Source organism: Lytechinus variegatus, chromosome 2, assembly GCF_018143015.1.
Source record: "Lytechinus variegatus isolate NC3 chromosome 2, Lvar_3.0, whole genome shotgun sequence".
Lineage (NCBI taxonomy): Eukaryota > Metazoa > Echinodermata > Echinoidea > Temnopleuroida > Toxopneustidae > Lytechinus > Lytechinus variegatus.
Window position 1 is genome coordinate 1,076,377 of NC_054741.1, and position 20,413 is coordinate 1,096,789.

At 35.0% G+C, this 20,413-nt stretch overlaps 1 protein-coding gene across 1 annotated transcript in view; it reads right to left on the bottom strand.

The window, feature by feature from the left end:
• Window positions 1-1,136: 1,136 nt before the first annotated feature.
• Window positions 1,137-20,413, bottom strand: part of LOC121407019 (GATOR complex protein WDR59-like) — a 47,747-nt gene continuing 28,470 nt past the window's right edge. Inside the window, exons 8-25 of the mRNA XM_041597913.1 lie at window positions 20,291-20,407; window positions 19,552-19,629; window positions 19,069-19,225; window positions 18,306-18,388; window positions 17,432-17,695; window positions 16,759-16,920; window positions 14,753-14,848; window positions 13,776-13,914; window positions 12,196-12,265; window positions 11,345-11,450; window positions 9,959-10,104; window positions 9,342-9,423; window positions 8,916-9,028; window positions 7,044-7,158; window positions 6,164-6,315; window positions 5,498-5,643; window positions 2,849-2,965; window positions 1,137-2,295 (exon numbers count right to left, since the gene is read on the bottom strand). Coding sequence (XP_041453847.1) covers window positions 2,108-2,295; window positions 2,849-2,965; window positions 5,498-5,643; window positions 6,164-6,315; window positions 7,044-7,158; window positions 8,916-9,028; window positions 9,342-9,423; window positions 9,959-10,104; window positions 11,345-11,450; window positions 12,196-12,265; window positions 13,776-13,914; window positions 14,753-14,848; window positions 16,759-16,920; window positions 17,432-17,695; window positions 18,306-18,388; window positions 19,069-19,225; window positions 19,552-19,629; window positions 20,291-20,407 — 2,331 coding nt within the window. The 3' untranslated portion in view covers window positions 1,137-2,107. The remainder of the gene's footprint in view (window positions 2,296-2,848; window positions 2,966-5,497; window positions 5,644-6,163; window positions 6,316-7,043; window positions 7,159-8,915; window positions 9,029-9,341; window positions 9,424-9,958; window positions 10,105-11,344; window positions 11,451-12,195; window positions 12,266-13,775; window positions 13,915-14,752; window positions 14,849-16,758; window positions 16,921-17,431; window positions 17,696-18,305; window positions 18,389-19,068; window positions 19,226-19,551; window positions 19,630-20,290; window positions 20,408-20,413) is intronic.

Here is a 20,413-nt window from a genome sequence, read left to right on the forward strand (position 1 = left end):
GTGGTGGCGCATGGTGGCATGTAACGGTGAAAGTTTCCTCCTGATTTACTCTGATTTTCACCATGGGAATGCCTTTCAAAGTGTGTCCCACTTTTATATCCAAATACCAATGTAAGTGTTATGAATTTCATGAAGATTACTTGAAAATAAAGAAATGGTTTGATCTGCAAGATACAGATCCTAATCAGTTCAAACATGGACCCTACCAAGGCAATGTAAAATTGCATGACATATACAATAAACAAAATATGTTTTTTATCCCAAAAGTGAAGTGTGTGCTTAATTAATGAACATTGTTTCAAATATGAGGAAGTGATTTAATCCATAAAATTTGAGATGGATGCTAAATCGACCATATAATGTATACATCATATTTTTCATTCGTACGTCAATGCTATATAGAAAAAGAAGCCCAAAACAGGAAATACAGCCAGCAAAAGCTTTTTTTATTTGAATCCAATGATAAAATCTAAGTTTCTAATGTTATAGTATTTGTTTATCGTCATTGCAAAACAATTTGGCATCACTTTGACACAACTAACATGACCCTCTTTCCTTCAAAATCTGCAGGAACTCCTCCCTTGCAGTGTGCTGAATAAATAAGAGATTTTACATCACCAATACGGATTTCATAATTGGAAGACAAGACTTCTTTAAAATCAGAATAATCTTAAATTTTCCCTCTATAAAATACTGCATGAGCCAATATAGAAATGAATTATGTTTCTGAATGAATCCCTTCAGTACACACAGCTTTGAATATCACACTTGTAGTTCCTACAGGGTCATCATTTTTAAAACTTTAACACCAAATCATTTTCACGCCTACACATAATCCTAGCCTTGAGTGTCTTTCTCATTGGTGCCCATGTATGCAGTTGATCATTGAGCAATATTCAATTTAATAGTATTTGTTCAGGGGGGTGTTTCACAAAGATTTAAGTATGACGTAAAGTTGCACTTAAATACCGAGTTGCGTACAGTATGAAAGGCTCAACCGCATTGGTCAGATTGTGTCATGAGGACGCGCACTAATGCGTATCTATCAATAAGATCACACATTGCATATCATGTACGCGTCTGCATTTAAGTGCGACCTAAGTCATACTTAAATCTTTGTGAAACACCCCCTTGGTCTCAGTATACAAAATTAATATTTTCTGTATTCATACCCACCTGAACCAGACACTTTCAGGGTAAGAACTTGAAGATATGGGCAGTAAGGTCTGATCGTGAGTAGCAGATGACACACAGCATTAAAAACTGCAAGTTAAGCAAGCTAGCAATCCAAGTTCCTTATGAAGTTCAGAGCCTTCATGTAACATTCTCTCTGGGATAGGAAAATTTCTTGCTAATTACTTTCGCAATGCAAGAACATTTGTAACCTAAGAAAAATCCTTGTAAAAGAACTTGTAATTTTGAAAAGTACCATTTCATTTTTTTTCTGGGATGTAACAGAACTTGTAATTTTGAAAAGTACCATTTCATTTTTTTTTCTGGGATGTAAAAAGCAATTTGCTTCACACTATCAGAAACACCTGGTATTCTCCGATTGGAGTAAAATCCGGGGGAGGGGGGGGGTGGGGGATTGCAAAAGAGTTAAAATCAAAACCCAACTCCAAATACATGTATCAGATGTAACTTGATTCTCAAACAATGAAATGTGCATATTAGGGACTGGCTTGATACTAGGAGTTGAGTTTAAATGCAATTGTTTCTGCTGGAAGACTCAAATCACAGAATACCAAGTATTTTTTAGTTGTCATCTAGGTCGGAGTGCACCCCATGTGAACATTCCCTTATTTCTTGCTTTGTCATCAATAACAAGTGTGACATACATGTATTCTATTTGTTTTTCGACAGCATAACAGCAACATTTCTATGATCTCCATCAATATCAATGCAATATGGAGCATAGGGACTGTCTCATAATGACGTTTGTAAAGTTAAGATCGACGTTACAAGCAACTTGCACATGAAGTGAGACCAAAGTTTTCCTGGCATACTATTTTTGAAAGAGACCCAGGTCAGCATTCTTGTGAAGAAATTGTGATTTCAAACAACCAAAGTCACTTTTGAGCATGCCGTTCAAAAGCACAGGTCATCATCATCTCTTTGCACTGATGGTGGGTGTGATTGGTGATGAGCACGAAACGTCCTGTTCACACGCTCGCTGTGACTCCCGTTCACACATACAGCCACAACCAGTGGGACACATCTTTTCCAGTTTGAACCAGTCCAACATGTGTTGTGTGTGACCTCCATGGCCACAAAACAAACAGAATATTGAGGCACCTACGAATGAAAGATAATAATAATGGAAGGTCATCAAACTTCTATTTCATGGAAAAAAAGATTAAAGATGGATTCCGGTGACAATGAATTCAGACAGAATCCAACAAAACCACCACCCAATTGTTTGTTTGAATAATCAAAACAAATATGCAGCCAATTGTTATGGAAGTGAATGAGTAGCTGCAGAGAAATTGAACAAAACAAATTGGTTGACTTGTCTCACATTACACATGCCCCCATGTGCTCATTTGTGTTGGGAAGTTTCAGCAATCTATTATATTTAGCTTTATTTGGACAGAACATGAATATGAACTGAAAAATATTTCAAAAAATTATTGGAAGATAACGAAATAATGACAGCCACTAAAATTAAAAATCAACATCAAAATCCTTAACAATTGCAAGGATGTACAAATACATGTGTGTTAGATACCATGGGAACATACTGGAAAACTATCACCTGTAGATACCTTTGAATGCTAACAACTAATGATTGTTATTCCACATAGTTTTTTTTGTCATTTCTCAGTTTTGAAATGATGAGAATACTCACCTCTCACAGCGACATGGCAGATAGCACAAGCAAAGGCATACTTCTTACATTCCTTGCATTGAACGGACATTGACTTTTTCTTACATCTACGACACTCGATGCCGAAGTCCGAAAAATCTGCAAAGAAACAGTGAAAGAATGTACCTTACATGTCTGGAAAAAAAAAGAAATCTGATTTTATAAAAAGAAACATGTATCTCACTTCAAATATGTTAAGATTCCAAATTTGACATGAATAGTAAGAATTGAACCTCCTTTTAAGAATGATTTTATCAGATATGCATACTTGATCCAAGTTTGAAGTTGATTTGTCAAACCATTCCGAGTTATTTCAAGAACAAGACATTTAAGGTACATAACGACCTCTACGACCTTCAACTGCTCACTTCCATACCCCAAAACTCATTAAATCATTTTTTCTCTCATATGCTTACATGATCCACATGTGAAGTTGAACCACTCAAAATTTCTTGAGTTATCGCAAGAATAAATAAATAATTTTTAATAAATCTTTAACCTTTGACCTCAATACCCCTAAAACTAATCAATTCATTGATCCAAATGAAATCAATCTGACTCATACACAAAGACAACCCAGAGATATAATGCCTTTGGCAACACCTAAGATAGATGAAGGCATAAAAACAAATCTAAAAAACTGTGATTTTCTTTCTCCATATCAAAAGATAATAAATAAATGAAAGATAAAAAAAAAAGCAAAGCCCATAAGTCCAAACTATAGACACAAGATAATAAATATCTATCAATCAAGATTCAAGGTATTCTATGAATAAAAATAGATTGATCTAAGATAAGAACAGGCCAAGCCTATAAGAAGTCCATGGGCATTAGCACAGAGGATTATCTATTTGTTTTGAGGGTAAACAACAAAAGATGCCCCCCCTCCCCCGCAAAAAAAAATAATTCTCTGCACCGACATCCATAAGTCGAAAATAGAAGCACAAAAATAAAAGGCTATATAGATCAAGATGGAAGGTATGTTTAAAATAGATATATTCTCAAAATAATTCAATCATCTATTGATTGAAGGATAAAGAAAGCTTCACCTTCAAAGGCATTAGCACAATTAAAGGACTACATGAATAATTACTATTTATTACTACATGAATTCTACAAAGAAATCAATCAAGTTTTCTCTCAGAATAACCAGGAAACACTTTATATGCAAGGGCATGGTGTTCCATAATAAGAAAGCTGCTACTTTAAAAGACACACAACAGGAAAAAAACCTACATATAGAATGACCTACAGAGGTCACTACAAGAAACCTCAAAAGGTCAATATGTAACAATATTGTAGTGGGAGGACAATGAGAAAGTACAGTTGTATATGCATGAAATCTAGGCATGTTTCACAAATATTGTAGTCCAAACTTAAAGAAGTCCACCTAACAAACAAGAGAAAAATCCCACAAGCTAGATATTGAAAAAGTTGTTAAAATGGCTATAGAATAACAAAGCTGTGACATTTTGAACTTTTGTTTGATTTCACAAAACAGTTATGCACTTCCTGCTCATTATGCGAATGAGAGAACCGAAGACGTCAACAACATACTATTTCTTTAATAGTTTATCATACTAATATCAATTTTAAGTTTAAAAACTTCTATATGCAGACCATCCGAAGGAGAGAAGAGAAGTGGTCTTTATAATGAGAGGGTCTTTATGGAGACCTGCTTATGGAGAGTTTCCTTTCCAATGGAAACCAATCTTGTGGTATCTATAGACAAGTGACTCATCTCCTAAAGCAGGTTTACTGTATAATAAGAGCAGCATGTCAGTCACAGGTAATTTATATGTCTTTATTTTAATAAGAAAACTATCTTATAATTTTCTATTAAGATGATGACTGAAATTATGATGAAAATGATGGTGGTGGTGATGGTGATGGTGGTGGTGATGATGATGTTGATGATAGTGATTATAACGTTGATAATGAGGAATTATTTTTCAGAGGTAAAACATTCAAAATGTGTGGTTGATATACCTGTTATACCTAATTATACACATCTCATATATCCTCTGTTCATCCCCATAACCTAGCAAAGTAATACCCCTTTCATAAACCCATCCTCCAATTAGCCGCCTAAGAGTAATGCGGATAATTCAATACAAATTGCGTTCACAAACTCCGAAAATACGAGTGCCCGTCCTGAAAAAGGCGGATAATCGTCATGATAACTGCACAGGCCCCTCCAATGCAGTTGTGTTGGAAAAGGGTGACCTTGTGACCGCACCATGGCAATTATCCGCATTATTTGGAAATGCATTCATGAAGTCAAAATCTTGTCCCGATGCCGCTATTATGCGGATAATTGCAGCATCATAATAATGCGGATAACTCTGGTCCTCCTCCGATTTTACAACCAAATTACGCTGCTATTAGCCGCATAATTGGGTTTATGAAAGGGGTATAAATGTGAACCATCCATTACACAGACCACAGTATGATCACCTATATATGGGGGATTCCAGAGTGGATTTCTCTGTTTTCTAGTTCATTGCTCTTGAATTATCATGGCTTGAACACTCCAAAGGAAGTGAAGAATGAAGAAAAACTTGGGGGTTCAAAAATACCAATAGGATGATCATTTTATTGAATCACCCAGCAATGGAAAGATTATCCAACCTAATTGAGAGTGCCTAGATCGCTCTGGATACGTCATATACTTGAGGAGTTCTGCTCTAGCCTCTAGGAGATTCCATTTGTACAGGATGTCTGCGTACTTCTTTTTAAACTTGTCCAGTTGGTGTCTTTGAGATGGATCGATCAATCTAAGGATGATAAAAGTTACCACATAACCATTAAATGATCACTTGATATATTTTTAGCTGCTATAGTGATTTTAGTAGTTAATTTAACAGTATTTACAATACAAAGAGGGCCCATATAAGGTCGTAAAAAGTTAAAGTAAAATAAACCATTTATGAGGTAGGACTGGCAGTCTCTTCTTCTTCTTGTATAAGAGAAGGGCAAAGACCCTTCTGTCAACAGAAAAGGTATACATATATTTTTTAGATATGTATCAAAAGTAGAATTAATTTTTGTATAAATACTGACTTCCTTGACTAATACAAGCAATTCTGCCTAATTTGAATATTTTGGGACCACAGATTTAGGAGATATTCGACCTACTACTAGCACATGTACCAGACCTGCTGCTACTGTTACTACTACTTCTAATACTACTTCTTCCGCCACTGCTGCCACCACGACCACTACTACTACTAGCACTACTACTAATCAACTGACATTACTATTGGCTTCATAACATGCTACTCCCCTCATCCTTACTGTATATTTGCTCTGTGAATATCTTTCTCCATCTCTTCTGGGTTTCTGGCCTGACCAAATTTGTAATCATCAGGAGATTCAGGAAGACTCTGACCATACTCTGTTATCCAGTCTGGACTAAACATAGAGTCGGAATCCGGAGATACGAAGAACTGTACAACAAAACGATGGAAGAAATGGAAGGATCTAGTAGAGGTAAGATGGGTCATGGGTTGAACTACAGATATATGAAACTTGGAAATGTGAACAGAAAAAAGCAACATAAGGAAAGGAAATAAGATTTGAAATTGTAAAGGGGTAGTGGACAAAAAAGGAAGCAAGAACAAGGTGGTAAAGAAGAAGTTCCATCTGTTGAAAATGAATTAATCTCTGCCATTACTGCACTCGTTATCAATAATAATAATGATAATAATACCAACATGCTTATATAGTGCATATCATGCCAAATGCATCCCTATGTGCTCAATTGGATATTATTACCCAGACTTTAGCCCTGCAACCTTTTACAGCATTGTTGCATTTCAAGGAGTAAATTCCTGCCAGGTACCCATTTACCCTACCTGGGTCAAGTGCAGCACAATGTGGATAAATTTCTTGCCGAAGGAAATTACGCCACAGCTGGGAATCGAATCCAAGATCCTCTGTTTCAAAGTCAGAAGACTAATCCACAATGCTCCATAAAATACTGACATCCACACCTATCCTACAAGACAAATTTTATTAAGTCCCTCATTTTAATTTTCATATTAAGTATTAACTGGGGGAAAAAGGGAAGAAAGGAGGAGGCAACTGAGGAGGAGATAAACAAGAAAGAAAAAAACAAGAAGAAAAAATATAAGGAAAAGAAGAAGATGATACAGAGAATAAATGTCAAACTTACCCTTTGAATGGATGGACTATTAATATGATCGCCTTTAGGTCTTGTATTTTCACCAAACACACAGGATAACATGGCTAATGTCTGTACATCATGAATCGAACTGTAGTGATCCATTCTAAGGTTGGATTAAAACAATGATAGTCATCCTAATAAACATATCAAAATTAATGCTTCATGGGGCCCGTTGCATAAAAAAAATTTACCTGACAAAACTCAGGTTGTTTTTGCCAGAGTTTTTGCCCGGTGTTAAAGTCAATGGCAGAAATCAGACTAACCTTAGTTTTTACCAGGGAAAAAAGTTTTATGCAAGAGGCTCATGGTATACAATATACTCTTTTGAGGGCATATGTTTGATCCATAAAAGGACCATCAAAATTTTGGCATGTATGTTTCTCTTGTCTTTGAGTGGTCCTTCTCACAGTCAAACATATCCCCAACATTTGGGAATAGATGGGGAAAAAAAATTAAGAGAAAAAGAGGTTTGAAGAATATAACTGCTGTCCCATGACAAAAGGAAGCAACTCTTTTTTTTTTCAAAGTAACTACTTTTGCTGACTTGGTAAATTTTATGCTCTAAATTACCCTAAAGGAATTTTATTCACTTAGTCCCCAATACCAGAAATAAAGACATATTAGAAACAAGTGGAATGCCTCTGGCCATCTCACCTGCATCACGTGGTTCAATATAGCAGCAGTGCTGACTTTGAATACTACTCTAACTCGCACAAGATGTTCAGTGATACATGGTTACTCTTATGTCCACTTTTTATGAACTAGACCAATAAACTTACAGAGATATGATGGTTATTCAACAAAAACCCCAACATGGCCAAAGTTCATTGACATTACATGACCTTTGACCTTGATCATGTGACCTGAAACTCGAACAGGATGTTCAGTGATACTTGATTACTCTTATGTACAAGTTTCATGAATCAGATCCATAACCTTTCAAAGTTATGATGGTAATTCAACAGATACACACAATTCGGCCAAAGTTCATTGACCTTTGACCTTGGTCATGTGACCTGAAACGCGCACAGGATGTTCAGTGATACTTGATTACTCTAATGTCCAAGTTTAATGAACCAGACCAATAAACTTTCAAAGTTATGATGGTAATTCAACAGATACCCCCGATTCGGCCAAAGTTCATTGACCCTAAATGACCTTTGACCTTAATCATGAGACCTGAAACTTGCACATAATGTTCAGTGATGCTTGATTACTATGATGTCCAAGTTTCATGAATCAGATCCATAAACTTTCAAAGTTATGATGGGAATTCAACAGATATCCCCAATTCGGCCAAAGTTCATTGACCCTAAATGACCTTTGACCTTGGTCATGTGACGTGAAACTCATGCAGGATATTCAGTGATACTTGATTAACCTTATGTCCAAGTTTTATTAACTAGGTCCATATACTTTCTAAGTTATGACGTCATTTCAAAAACTTAACCTCAGGTTAAGATTTCGATGTTGATTCCTCCAACATGGTCTAAGTTCATTGACCCTAAATGACCTTTGACCTTGGTCATGTGACATGAAACTCTAATAGGATGTTCAGTAATACTTGATTAACCTTATGGCCAAGTTTTATTAACTAGGTCCATATACTTTCTAAGTTATGACGTCATTTCAAAAACTTAACCTCAGGTTAAGATTTGACGCCGCCACCGCCGTCGGAAAAGCGGCGCTTAGTCTCACTCTGCTTCGCAGGTGAGACAAAAATAATTCTATATACCTTCACATAGATACATTTTCCTCATTTACCAAGAAATTCACTCCAGCGAGTTGCTTCTTTTGACATGGGATGGCAGATAAGAAGAGAGTAAAAATGAGAAGAAGTGAATTTCAATTTGTACTTACAAAGACTTGAGTAGTTGTCGTCCCATTGGATGTTTAGCCCAAGGTCTCTCAGTGTCAGGGGAAGGATGTGGGCCCAACTTAGGACTGCTTGCTAGGGAGGCTAAGGACCAAACCTGTACAAGAGAAAAGTAGGTCAATATGTAAATTCTGGTTTAATTACTTGTAAACATATCAACTTATTTCACCTTTGTTACTTAGTTATTCAGTTTCATATATAACCTGTTTCCTTATATATAATCAGTTCTTGGGAAGATCTAAAATAAATCAAAGATCTGAAATTTGAGCTATGACAAGGTGACTTCACTAGAGTATAATTTCTGTCATTATAATATTATAATATGCAGTCAATGATGGACTACACTCAATATTTGTCAATTCATTCCCTATCAAATGATCACAAGAAAATGATCACCATCATCATCTCACCTGTAAGAGATCTTTCCTTCCTACAGCTGCTGCTGCATTTGCATTAAGAGAACACATCCTAGGTACATCATCAGGAATTAATCTGTAACAGAATGAGAGAAGGTAGCAATGTATGTTTAATGGCACATTTTGAGAGAATGGACCCCATATATTGGCTGTATGCAAGGAGGTTAAATAAGCCAGGATATATATAAAAAATATTAAAGGAAATATTTCCCTTTTTGTAACTCACAACTTTGATGAAAAGAAGTTACTATATATTCATAAGGAACTTGATAAGAGAAGGGGTTTGAATAACTTTTCATTTGTTCAGTGTTATAGATATCGATTAAGAACTTGGATCGTATGACCTGCAATACTGAAAAAAAATTATTGATCCCCAAACATCAGACTCCTTATTCTAACTGTCATCATCATCATCATCACCACCACCATCAACATCTTCTTCTACTTGTTCTCTTCTCATATAATCGAATCACAAACACTGAGCTGCAAAGATAAATTCAGTGTACCTATTCATACATAATCCACCCTTAACAATATGTACATTAGCCTCTATCGAATTGCAACTGTAGTTTTCATACCAAACTTCAAGACCACAATATGTTGCTGCTTACACATAAGTTTCAGCTAATTTCTGGTGAATGGGTAGGAGACAGGAGGTATCAAAGACAAAGACCATACCAGACGCCTGTGATGTGGAGGTTGATATCTGAGTTACATCAGAGTTTTTCCTGCGATGCTTACCCCCTCTTCTATGTTTCTGTTGAAGAAAGGTGAAAAGAATTATTGTAAGTATACAACAAGATTGATTTAAGAATTTTGAGGTTGTATTTTTTTTCTCTCTTTTATCAATCATAATCAAGGTGAGCTCTGGAGGAAGCCTTAATGAACTCTAGAATTTTGAGGTTGTATTTTTTTCCTCTCTTTTATCAATCATAATCAAGGTGAGCTCTGGAGGAAGCCTTAATGAACTCTAGAATTTTGAGGTTGTATTTTTTTTCTCTCTTTTATCAATCATAATCAAGGTGAGCTCTGGAGGAAGCCTTAATGAACTCTAGAATTTTGAGGTTGTATTTTTTTCCTCTCTTTTATCAATCATAATCAAGGTGAGCTCTGGAGGAAGCCTTAATGAACTCTAGAATTTTGAGGTTGTATTTTTTTCCTCTCTTTTATCAATCATAATCAAGGTGAGCTCTGGAGGAAGCCTTAATGAACTCTAGAATTTTGAGGTTGTATTTTTTTCCTCTCTTTTATCAATCATAATCAAGGTGAGCTCTGGAGGAAGCCTTAATGAACTCTAGAATTTTGAGGTTGTATTTTTTCCTCTCTTTTATCAATCATAATCAAGGTGAGCTCTGGAGGAAGCCTTAATGAACTTGGGAGAGTTGCAAGTGAAGAATTACTTTTGGAAGTAAAAGGTAAAAAAAATATATAGCTGTTAATTCTACAGGCAATAATGAAGGCTTAAACATATTGAATACATAATTCAAATTAAATCTAACATAAACTGTAGTGTAGGTCAAACATCAAGTAAACATCTATGTTTGTCTATATCTGCATACCGGTATTTCAATATGATTTAAAAAGAAGTGATCTTTTCATTATCCATAATCTTTTGCCTTAAGGAACTGGGTGATGCCTGATCCTGGACAAGCAGGATTAGTCAACAAATTAGTTAAGCTCCATATTATTTTAAAATAAATCTACCATATCATCCTCTCCCAACCATCACCACTATTAATAAGGTATTATGCAAATTTATGAAATATAGGGGGGGACTGAAGAAAAAACAAACAACTAGGACATTCCTGATCTTTTTTTTTTTATTATCTGATCACAACTATAAAATGTATACATAACTTATGACTAGAACAGAGAAATGGGGCATACAAAAATGTTTTTTCTTTGTAGAACCTAGTAATTGATAATCCCTCCTTGTTTTCCTTTCTAATCCCTTGTTAGCTTCCTTTCTTGTTTACAAAAAAATGTTTTTAACTGACGTTTTCCCTTTCTTTGTAGAACCTAGTAATCGACAATCCCTCCTGGTTTTCCTTTCTTGTTTGGATGATTTGCTGTCCACGTTGTTGGCTCAATGCTGACAGAGCCCTGGGTAAAGATATTCAAGAACAAATTAAACATACCATTATCACTCTTATAAGTTGCAAATTAAATACTGAATTTGGCAGCAAAATATACGATGTACACACAAAAAGCAAAAGATACATTAATAATAATGAAATCAATAGTAGTAGTAGTAGTAGTAATATCAATATAAAAAATGATAATAATTATATTATCAATAATAATAATAATAATGACAAAAAGTAATCATTTTAATCATGAAATATATTGTAATATTGGCCAATATGCTAATTGTCATTATCAAACAAGATTTATAAATAGTTCCATCAAATAAGAAACACATAAAAGTAACATTTATATTCATTCCTTGAAATACTTGTGCACCGTGGGATGGCCAGCCAGGCTAATGCCAGGGTATTGATCACAGCAGGGCTTTGAGCGCCCTGTACAATGGATACAGGTGCTCTATAAGTTGCACAATCATTCAATAATATTAACAACATATATACTAAGTTTCTAAGAGCTGCCTACTTTGACCATAGTTTTAGCATGGCTACCCTGATCGGGCACTCAAGCCTATTTATTACACCTGCATGGAAAGTGGCAAATGTAAATAAAAGCCTAGCCAAAGGACGCAAATGCTGCAAATGGATTTGATCCTACATGTAGCCTCTGTAATATAAAGTCTGGAGACTTATCCACTGAGCCGCTATATTACTACAAAAAAAAAGTATTACTAATGGAGAGAACAATCATAATGCTGACTTACTTTGGAATTGGCTGAAAGATAGCACTGGATTTCTTCATACTATTTGGTCTGGTGAACATAACTAGTTTGTCTAAAGGTGAAAACAAAAATTAGATTAAAAAAATCATTATTGATAAGGCCTTCTGACAAGGTCTACATGATTTGAAAGATTAGTAGATTATTGAACGGTCTAGCTAGCTGTATGAAATGGTCCCCAGGGCCCCGTCTTACAAAGAGTTACAAACGATTAAATCACTCTCAACTGTATGGGTATCAATCTATACCATAATTTCATTCTAAAGGAAATTTGCAAAGTCTCCTTAGGAAACAAAGAGAATCACACTGACTTTTCAAGAGAACAATGAATGTATGAATATATATCATATCTATAAAATATTTTGAACAAATTTGCATGAGATGTTGATGTTGCTGGCCATCCATAGTTGTGGTTGATTGGATCAATCACAATTCTTTGTAACAAGGGGCCCTGGTGTTTACTTTGCCGGACAACAGATTGGCCTTAAAGATAAATTCCAGTTTTGGTAACGATCTCAAAATAACTGTTTACAGAATCTAATATAATGACCACCCAAGTGTCTGTTTGTATGAATAAAAAATATGTACCAAAGGATTCTGGAAGAAATTGTGTAATTGCTGATAAATTAGCAAAATAAGCGCGGATTCGGTCACTTCCGTCGGGTCTTTATTCCAGCAATAATAATGCACTGTCCCACATGTGCCTATCTGTGTTGGTGATCTTCAGTGTGAACATTTTCCAGCGAAGATTTCAAGATTTCACAAAGTTCAGTTTATGCAACTGTACCAGATCTAGATCCTCGGTGATATTCTGACAATTAAGCCTGGTTTTACAGACTTTCTCATGAAATCAGTGTTTACTGTAACTACTGGCATTTCTCTTTAAGCAAATTTTTAATGACCAATTATAGCTTTGAGAAGAGGATGGATGATCAAATGACAAGGATAATCAATCTGCATCAAGTTACTGTGCTCAGGCATTAGTATAATTAATTACATTTGGTAATTTCAGAACAGTCCAAACACAGTCAGATATGCCTCAGGCATATAAGAACTGCACCAAACGTATTATTTGTATAGAGACCCCCGTTTCCTGTTTTCTGAAATGCAAATACCATGATCTTTGACGTTCTAAACATCACATATCTTGTTCTTTGTTGAAATGTACAAAGTATATGATAAAGCCATTGTAAATAGTAAAAATCTTTTAAAAATATAAATTTCCATGCAGATAAAGCTTGGCAAACACACGCTAAGCAATACAAACACGTTTAATGGGCATGTTTACACTTACACAAAGGTTTGTTTTATTGGACTTAGCTTTCACATTTTTCATGATTTTTCACTGTACTTTTCTATGATTTCTATTTCTGCCAAAAAAGTGCATGATCTGTGAAATTCTGCGAATTACATCTTCCTTATACCTTTCGTGAAATTTTTCATTTTTGTTCAATGTGGAATACTGGGTACTATAGTATCATTCGTTATAAACATTATATATTAGTACAAGAACATTTTTCATGATGAGATATCCCAATATGATAATAAATAATGATCATAGTTACCTGTACTACAGAATCTAGCACCTGAGGTACGGGGGAAAGGAATATTCTTATCAGAAGCAGATCCATAATTTGAAGCAACTTGACCTCCAGATGACCCCAACTTGCTGGATGACCCATTCATTGCATTTGGCGAGTTCAGCTGGAAAAGACAAAAAATAATCTTTTTCGCATTATTCTGAAATTGTGTTAGAAGTATTTTTCATGAAACTAAAATATGGTAATAACAAAGTCATGGATTATGCTTAAAAAAATGATTACAAATATTTGAAAATGAAAATACGACTCTTGAAAACAGCAGAGTTAATTACATGTAACACAACAGTAATTCTTTGGTGCAATATAAGAATTTGAGCTATATGTACATGTAGTTTCTTATGACAAGTAATACTAATAACACAGCATTTACATTTCAACTTCTATCTAGTTAATGGCATGTATTCTAAGGCAGAGAGCGATAAGAAAACTAAAGAATGACTTACAACAATAACCAAATTATCTAACAAATATGATTGTAGAGACTTTGTCGTTCCAATAACACATTTTCTTCCATTTTCAGAAATATATTTTTAACCATGAATTATACAGTATCATTTGTCATAAAAGAATAAAATATATTTGATTAAATTTATATTGAATGCATAACTACATAAAATCAATGTAGTTTGTAGTAGGGTACACTTGTGACGCATTTACAAAACATGTTGTTTTAAATGTTGTGTGATTCTGTGATTTTAAACCACTGACCAAGAAACTATTTCATGGAATTTGTTTTCATAACAAATTTGCTGTAACAGTTTAAAGCTACCGAAATCATTTAATCTGGATGGCTGATATTAAATTTGTTACAGATATCGTGCATTGTTGTTAACATGCCTTTATGAACAGAACCCAGGAGTAATGTATAATATTTATAATACACAAGTAGGTACCATTGACTTTCATTGGATAATACTTTCAATTCATTCTTTTGCCCTTACCTGTAAGCCTTCCATTATGTTAATGAGTTGATTAAAACAAGTTGATATACAGAATCTCTCGAGCTCCACTTGCTGCATACAGGAATGATTCAATACCTTCAGAAAATGAAAAGAATATAATATGGGAAGTCTGAAATACCTGAACAGGTAATCAACTCGAGCTTATCTAATCAACTGTACATGACTATTAAGGCAAATTGTTTAAGTCTGTGCCATGCCGTTTACCAGTGATCCTTCTATTTAGGCAACATAAATCTTTTCATAGCAGCTTTCCTGCAGGACTTCCCATTCTTTTGTCTATGATGAAGTGTGAGAATTGGTACTGAAGACTGCTTGCAAGATTCTTGAAGAAAAGACATGACTCCGACTCTGGACAACGTGACTAATCCAACGGACATTTAAAAAGCAAGTTGGTGTACAGAAAGGCATTTCCAGAAGAAAAAAAGAACCTCTCTATTCCTACTTTATACTGTAATACCTTCATAAAATGTAAACACTATGTAAGTGTTCCTGGAAGATATTAGATGTAAATGCCTGAATAGGTAAATCTGATTGACCGTAGACAATGATGCATGACTAATCAAAGTATGTTGATATACAGACTGACAAAAGTGAGTCGATATATAGAAAGAATTCAGCAAGTTGATGAACAACCTTCTATCCCAATTTCTGCATGCATGAGTGATTTGCTATCTTCAGAAAAAAAAAGAATATACTAATTTATTTCACTGGAAGGAAATGTTATAAAAATGCTTGAATAGGTCATTTTTTAGATCGACATTCGTAGATAGATCAACAGTACATGTCTAGTCTAGTAATTTTAACTGACATAAGATGGTGTACAAAATGTACCTATGTATATTTAAAGGAAATATGAACCAGCAGACTTGTATCTTAGTACATCAGCTCCTCAACTACTCAAATCTGGTCAGGTTATTTACCCATGATGCAACATTCTTAGTAGTATACTGCTGAAATATAAGTCCACTTGATTGATAGCACATTAATTAACTACTAAATACATTCATACTGCAATTACTATGATACCAAGTTGCTAAAAAAGTACTTTTCCTCCCAAAATATTTCATTTTCTCTAAACATATTAAATCATAAACTTCTTCATTCCCAATACCATCTAAAAATGTACATTTCAAGACTAGAAAATTATAGCACACATTCAATTAGAAACCGCACAATGTCGGTCAGTTTGCTACCCCTTTATATATATATAAAAAAAGTTTTTAACAGCTTTGAAAACTGAAAATAATGAGGAAAAAACATTTTTTCATGACAAAAAGTGATCATGAGACAATTTAATGAAATAAAAATTCATTATTCACTGATTTTCACTGTCTATTGTTATAAGCTACCAAAATTATTGCATCTGATTGGCTCAAAGCAAATTAATCAGCAAAAATCACCAACCATTTATTTCATGATAACCTCCCCAGGTTGTCAACTCATTCATCACCAAGTTCAAATTATATTTGTATCCTTCAGTAAAAATGATACCTAAGGAATTTTTGATGATTCGCTTGTGTTTACCTCTCTTTAAGAATATACATGTATGTAGAATAAAGAGGATATTAAGAGTTCTGCATAAAAAGTTTATTAACATCTTTGTTTAGTCTGGATGTATACCTGGATTGGATACCACTAAGTGTATTGAAATGCTTGAATAGTTTAATTTTATTTGTTGGTCTTTGGTGGAGGGTTAATAAGAATTACACACCTCTCAAGGACAAAAACTCATTCATTGCAGAGACACCTCAATCTTGATTTATAAATCATACAGCAAAATAAACAGCAATATTTCAAATCATGCAATAAAATTAGCAAATTCTATCTCCAGTTGGAACCTTCTTGATCATATAGTGCCAAACATAGTTGATTCCTCAGCGGACTTTATAATAATTAATAATAATGCCCATAGACCCTGTACAGGAACCACCTAGTTCAAGTAGTCAGTGGGTTAATAGCAAGCAATGAAATAATCAAACTCTTACCTCTAGTACTTTAATCCTTGTTTGATTGTCCAGTGTGGTAGGAGATATGATGGAAAGCTTAGGGCTAACTTTGATTGGGTACTGGGGTGGGAAGGACATCTTCATTCGGACGGTGTGACGATTGTTGGATGCAGATATAAGGCAACTACGGTTTCCAAGATCCTGAGTGAAGTCAAAGAAAGGATCAATTTAAAGATCCAATCCCTCACATTCCAATAGCAATAAAATCAGATCAAGTAGATGTTCCATAAAGCGGTTTGTAAATGATTGAATTTACAAATGACTGTGATGATCCTTTCTTAGAAGCTAAATCAACATCAATAAAAATTTGGTGTAAATCATTAACCACAAGAAAGGATCACCAGTTCTGTTCTTTGCCAAGTTTTTTTTATGAGTCTCATCCATTCTATCTTAAAAAAGTAATATCGGAATATTCAGCCTCTAATGAAGTCTCTTCTGTATTAAATGTATATATATGTAATGTTTGTTGTTACATTGATTGCATTTCATTGTCCAGCACTTAATTCCCTTTGAAACTAGGAAAATCAAACAGAATGCCCCCCCCCCCCACAAAAAAAAAGATATTACATGAAATACAACAAAGTAATGCTAAATATTAAAAAAAATCAAATTATAAGAAAGGAATGGTAAATGGCATGGTTGAACAACTTACAGGTTCAATGCTAGTCTGTGGGGTGATGCGTGCTACTGACTTGAACTCCTGCTCTAGGGACGTTATAGATTCATCCAAATCGCTCAGTGATCGGTTCTGATCCCCAACCCCTCCACCAATCATCTCCTTGCTTCCAAGAAGCTGTCTAGCGGGGGAGGCCGACGATGCCACGCCCACCGATGAACCGGACTTTGGAGGGGATGCAAGGATTTCTATCTCACTGGAGCCGCTGAGGTTCAGATCCTGGACTTCAACACCACACAACTGGATGAAAATATTTTAGTCATTCAAATCATTCAAGCAAAATTATTCAAAATGGATGGGGAGGGGATCAGATATCTGGACACTTCAGCAGATAAAATCATCCTCTGCTCTGGATTTTCTCAAAATTTATGCATAAAATAGCAAAATAATTGTGCATTGGAATATTGTCTGATAATCTTTCAAAAGACTAATGAAATATTGACTGTAAAGTTCCAGAAATTACCGTTCTGTCTGTCCAAACAAACCCATCCGGACATACAACTATACAATTATTAGGTATACATTCCATATCAAAACGTTGCGTTGTCATGAGAAGTGCATGCACATGTGTAGATGATTTAGATAAGGTTGACTATTAAACTCTAGACTATTTCAGAATAATTCAGTGGTATTACTTAAGATAAATTCAAATTGTAACTATTTCAAAATCAGTTCGTACAGAATCCAATCAAATGACCACCCAGGTGTCTGTGTACTATGTATACATTAAAAAAAATGCCAATGTACGGAATATCATATGTACAGTGTAGAAATAATGTAATAAAATCTTGGAAATAGCATCATAAAAAAGAGAAATCATGTCATCAAATAAAAACGTTTTCTTACTCACCCTCTGTAAGTATGGCTCTACTCTCCATATCCTGAGTGTGTAGTCCCGCGCCCAGGTAACCATGTGGTAGTCAAAATATGAAGCTGTAGAAAACAAACAATCATTATTTTTTATTCTTGTATATACACTTGCTTACTATGCAACACTTGCTCGCTAGGAATAATATTTGCCCTTGTGGTACCAATCAACCAATCAAAATGCTTATATTTTGGAACCCATTTCATGAAGTGCATTAAAGGGAGTCGAAAAAATACTGTTAAAAATTTAAGCCCTGGAACAAAAAGCTTGATGATTGTACAGCTCTGTTATCAAATTGCTAAGCCTTGTACGGAGCGGGCGCGCCGTGGTTCTGACTCTCGCCTTTCAAACAGAGGGTTGTGGGTTCGAATCCTAACCATGGCATGTTTTCCTTCAGCAAGAAATTTATCTGCACTGTGCTGCGCTCGACCCAGGTGAGGTGAATGGGTAACCGGCATGATTAATTCCTTGCATGCACTCAGCGCCTGTGATGGTAGCTCGAGCTAAAGCCAGGATAATAATAGCAGCGCTTTGTATTCTCAGGCAAAAGGCGCTTTCTAAATACAGCTATTATTATCATTATTATTGTGTAACAGGGCGGTCAATTACATGTAAGTCTCAAGGATGGCACTTAAAACTGATAAAAAATGTCTGAAAATCATGGAAGGATGACACCTTTTCTACATGAAAAAATGGTTCTATGGCCAAAAATAGATTGAAAAATTCTGAATTCAGACTGTCTTACTATCTTTTGGCCTCCACTGAAATTCTAGGATGTCGTCACTGTGACCGGTGAAGGAATGGATTGGAGCTGCAGGGTTAGATTGAGTCCACATCAGTAAGTTCTTTTCTCTCTGCCTGAGCTGAGGCATGGTGATGGTTATCAGACCGTCACCAAATGGCTGTTGGAATCGAATTCAATGTAATAAGACATTATGGTACATGGGTATTGTGACGAAAATTTATAAAAATGTCTTGAATTATGATATTTAATATCATTTGAATATGCCATTTCCCTGATGGAGTCGTATTTTTCCCAAGGGATTTATATTTTGCCCAAAGCGAGGGGAAAATAGATCTTCAGAGGGGATTTGTTACTGTAACTTTCGATGATAGATGCACATGGATTTGAATCCTCCAATTCGGTAAAATAAATATACAGGGTATAATGCATACTATTGGTCTTTATATTACAAATAGAAATGAAACTTTTGGAGCTGCCACTTACTGTATATCTGACTTTCCACTGCGGGGCATCGGTCCTGATTTCAAGAACAGCTTTCTGCTCATTGTTTGTATCCCAGACCTTCAGTAAAGAAAAATATCATTTAGAAAATGTTACAAATTTATATCAAACTTCATGTACATGAATAGTAGCATGTTTGAGAAACACTGCCCTCAGTTTAAAAGAAATACTTGAATATGCATCCTCTTCCCAATTTAAAAACAAATTGAGCATCAGAAATTACTACTTACAGCAATTATACATGAAGTTCATTAGACAATTCTGGATCCAGTTTCATAAAGACTTGTCATAATACTATCAACCAATCAGATAAAAAATAGCTGTACACATGCATATCATAACATACCAACCATCAATCCATCAGAATTTTTTGCTGATTGACTTTCGCTATTAATCACTAGTTTTGGTGCAACAATCCCTCAAGAAACTCTTACAGTACATGAATATACAGCAGTAGAACCGAGCTCAGTCTTACAAAGAGTTATGATTGATCCGATTCATCGCAACTATGAAAGGCCAACAACGTCAACATGTAATATCCATGGTGATTCAAAATATTTTCTAACTATGATGTATATTCGTGCATTTATTGTTTTCATAAAAATCCACTGTGAACATTGTGCAAATTTCCTATAGAAAAAATTATGACACTGATGGATTTTCATGGAGTTATGATTGATCCAATCAATCGTACTTCTTTGTAAGATGGGGTCGTTCTCACCTTTGCTGAGCAATCTTGGCTGGCTGTGATAAGATGTGATTGATTGTTAGGGTCCCAGTCTAACGAGTAGATCTTGGATACATGGGCAGAGATATACTTGACTGCTTGATTCCCTTTCTGTTC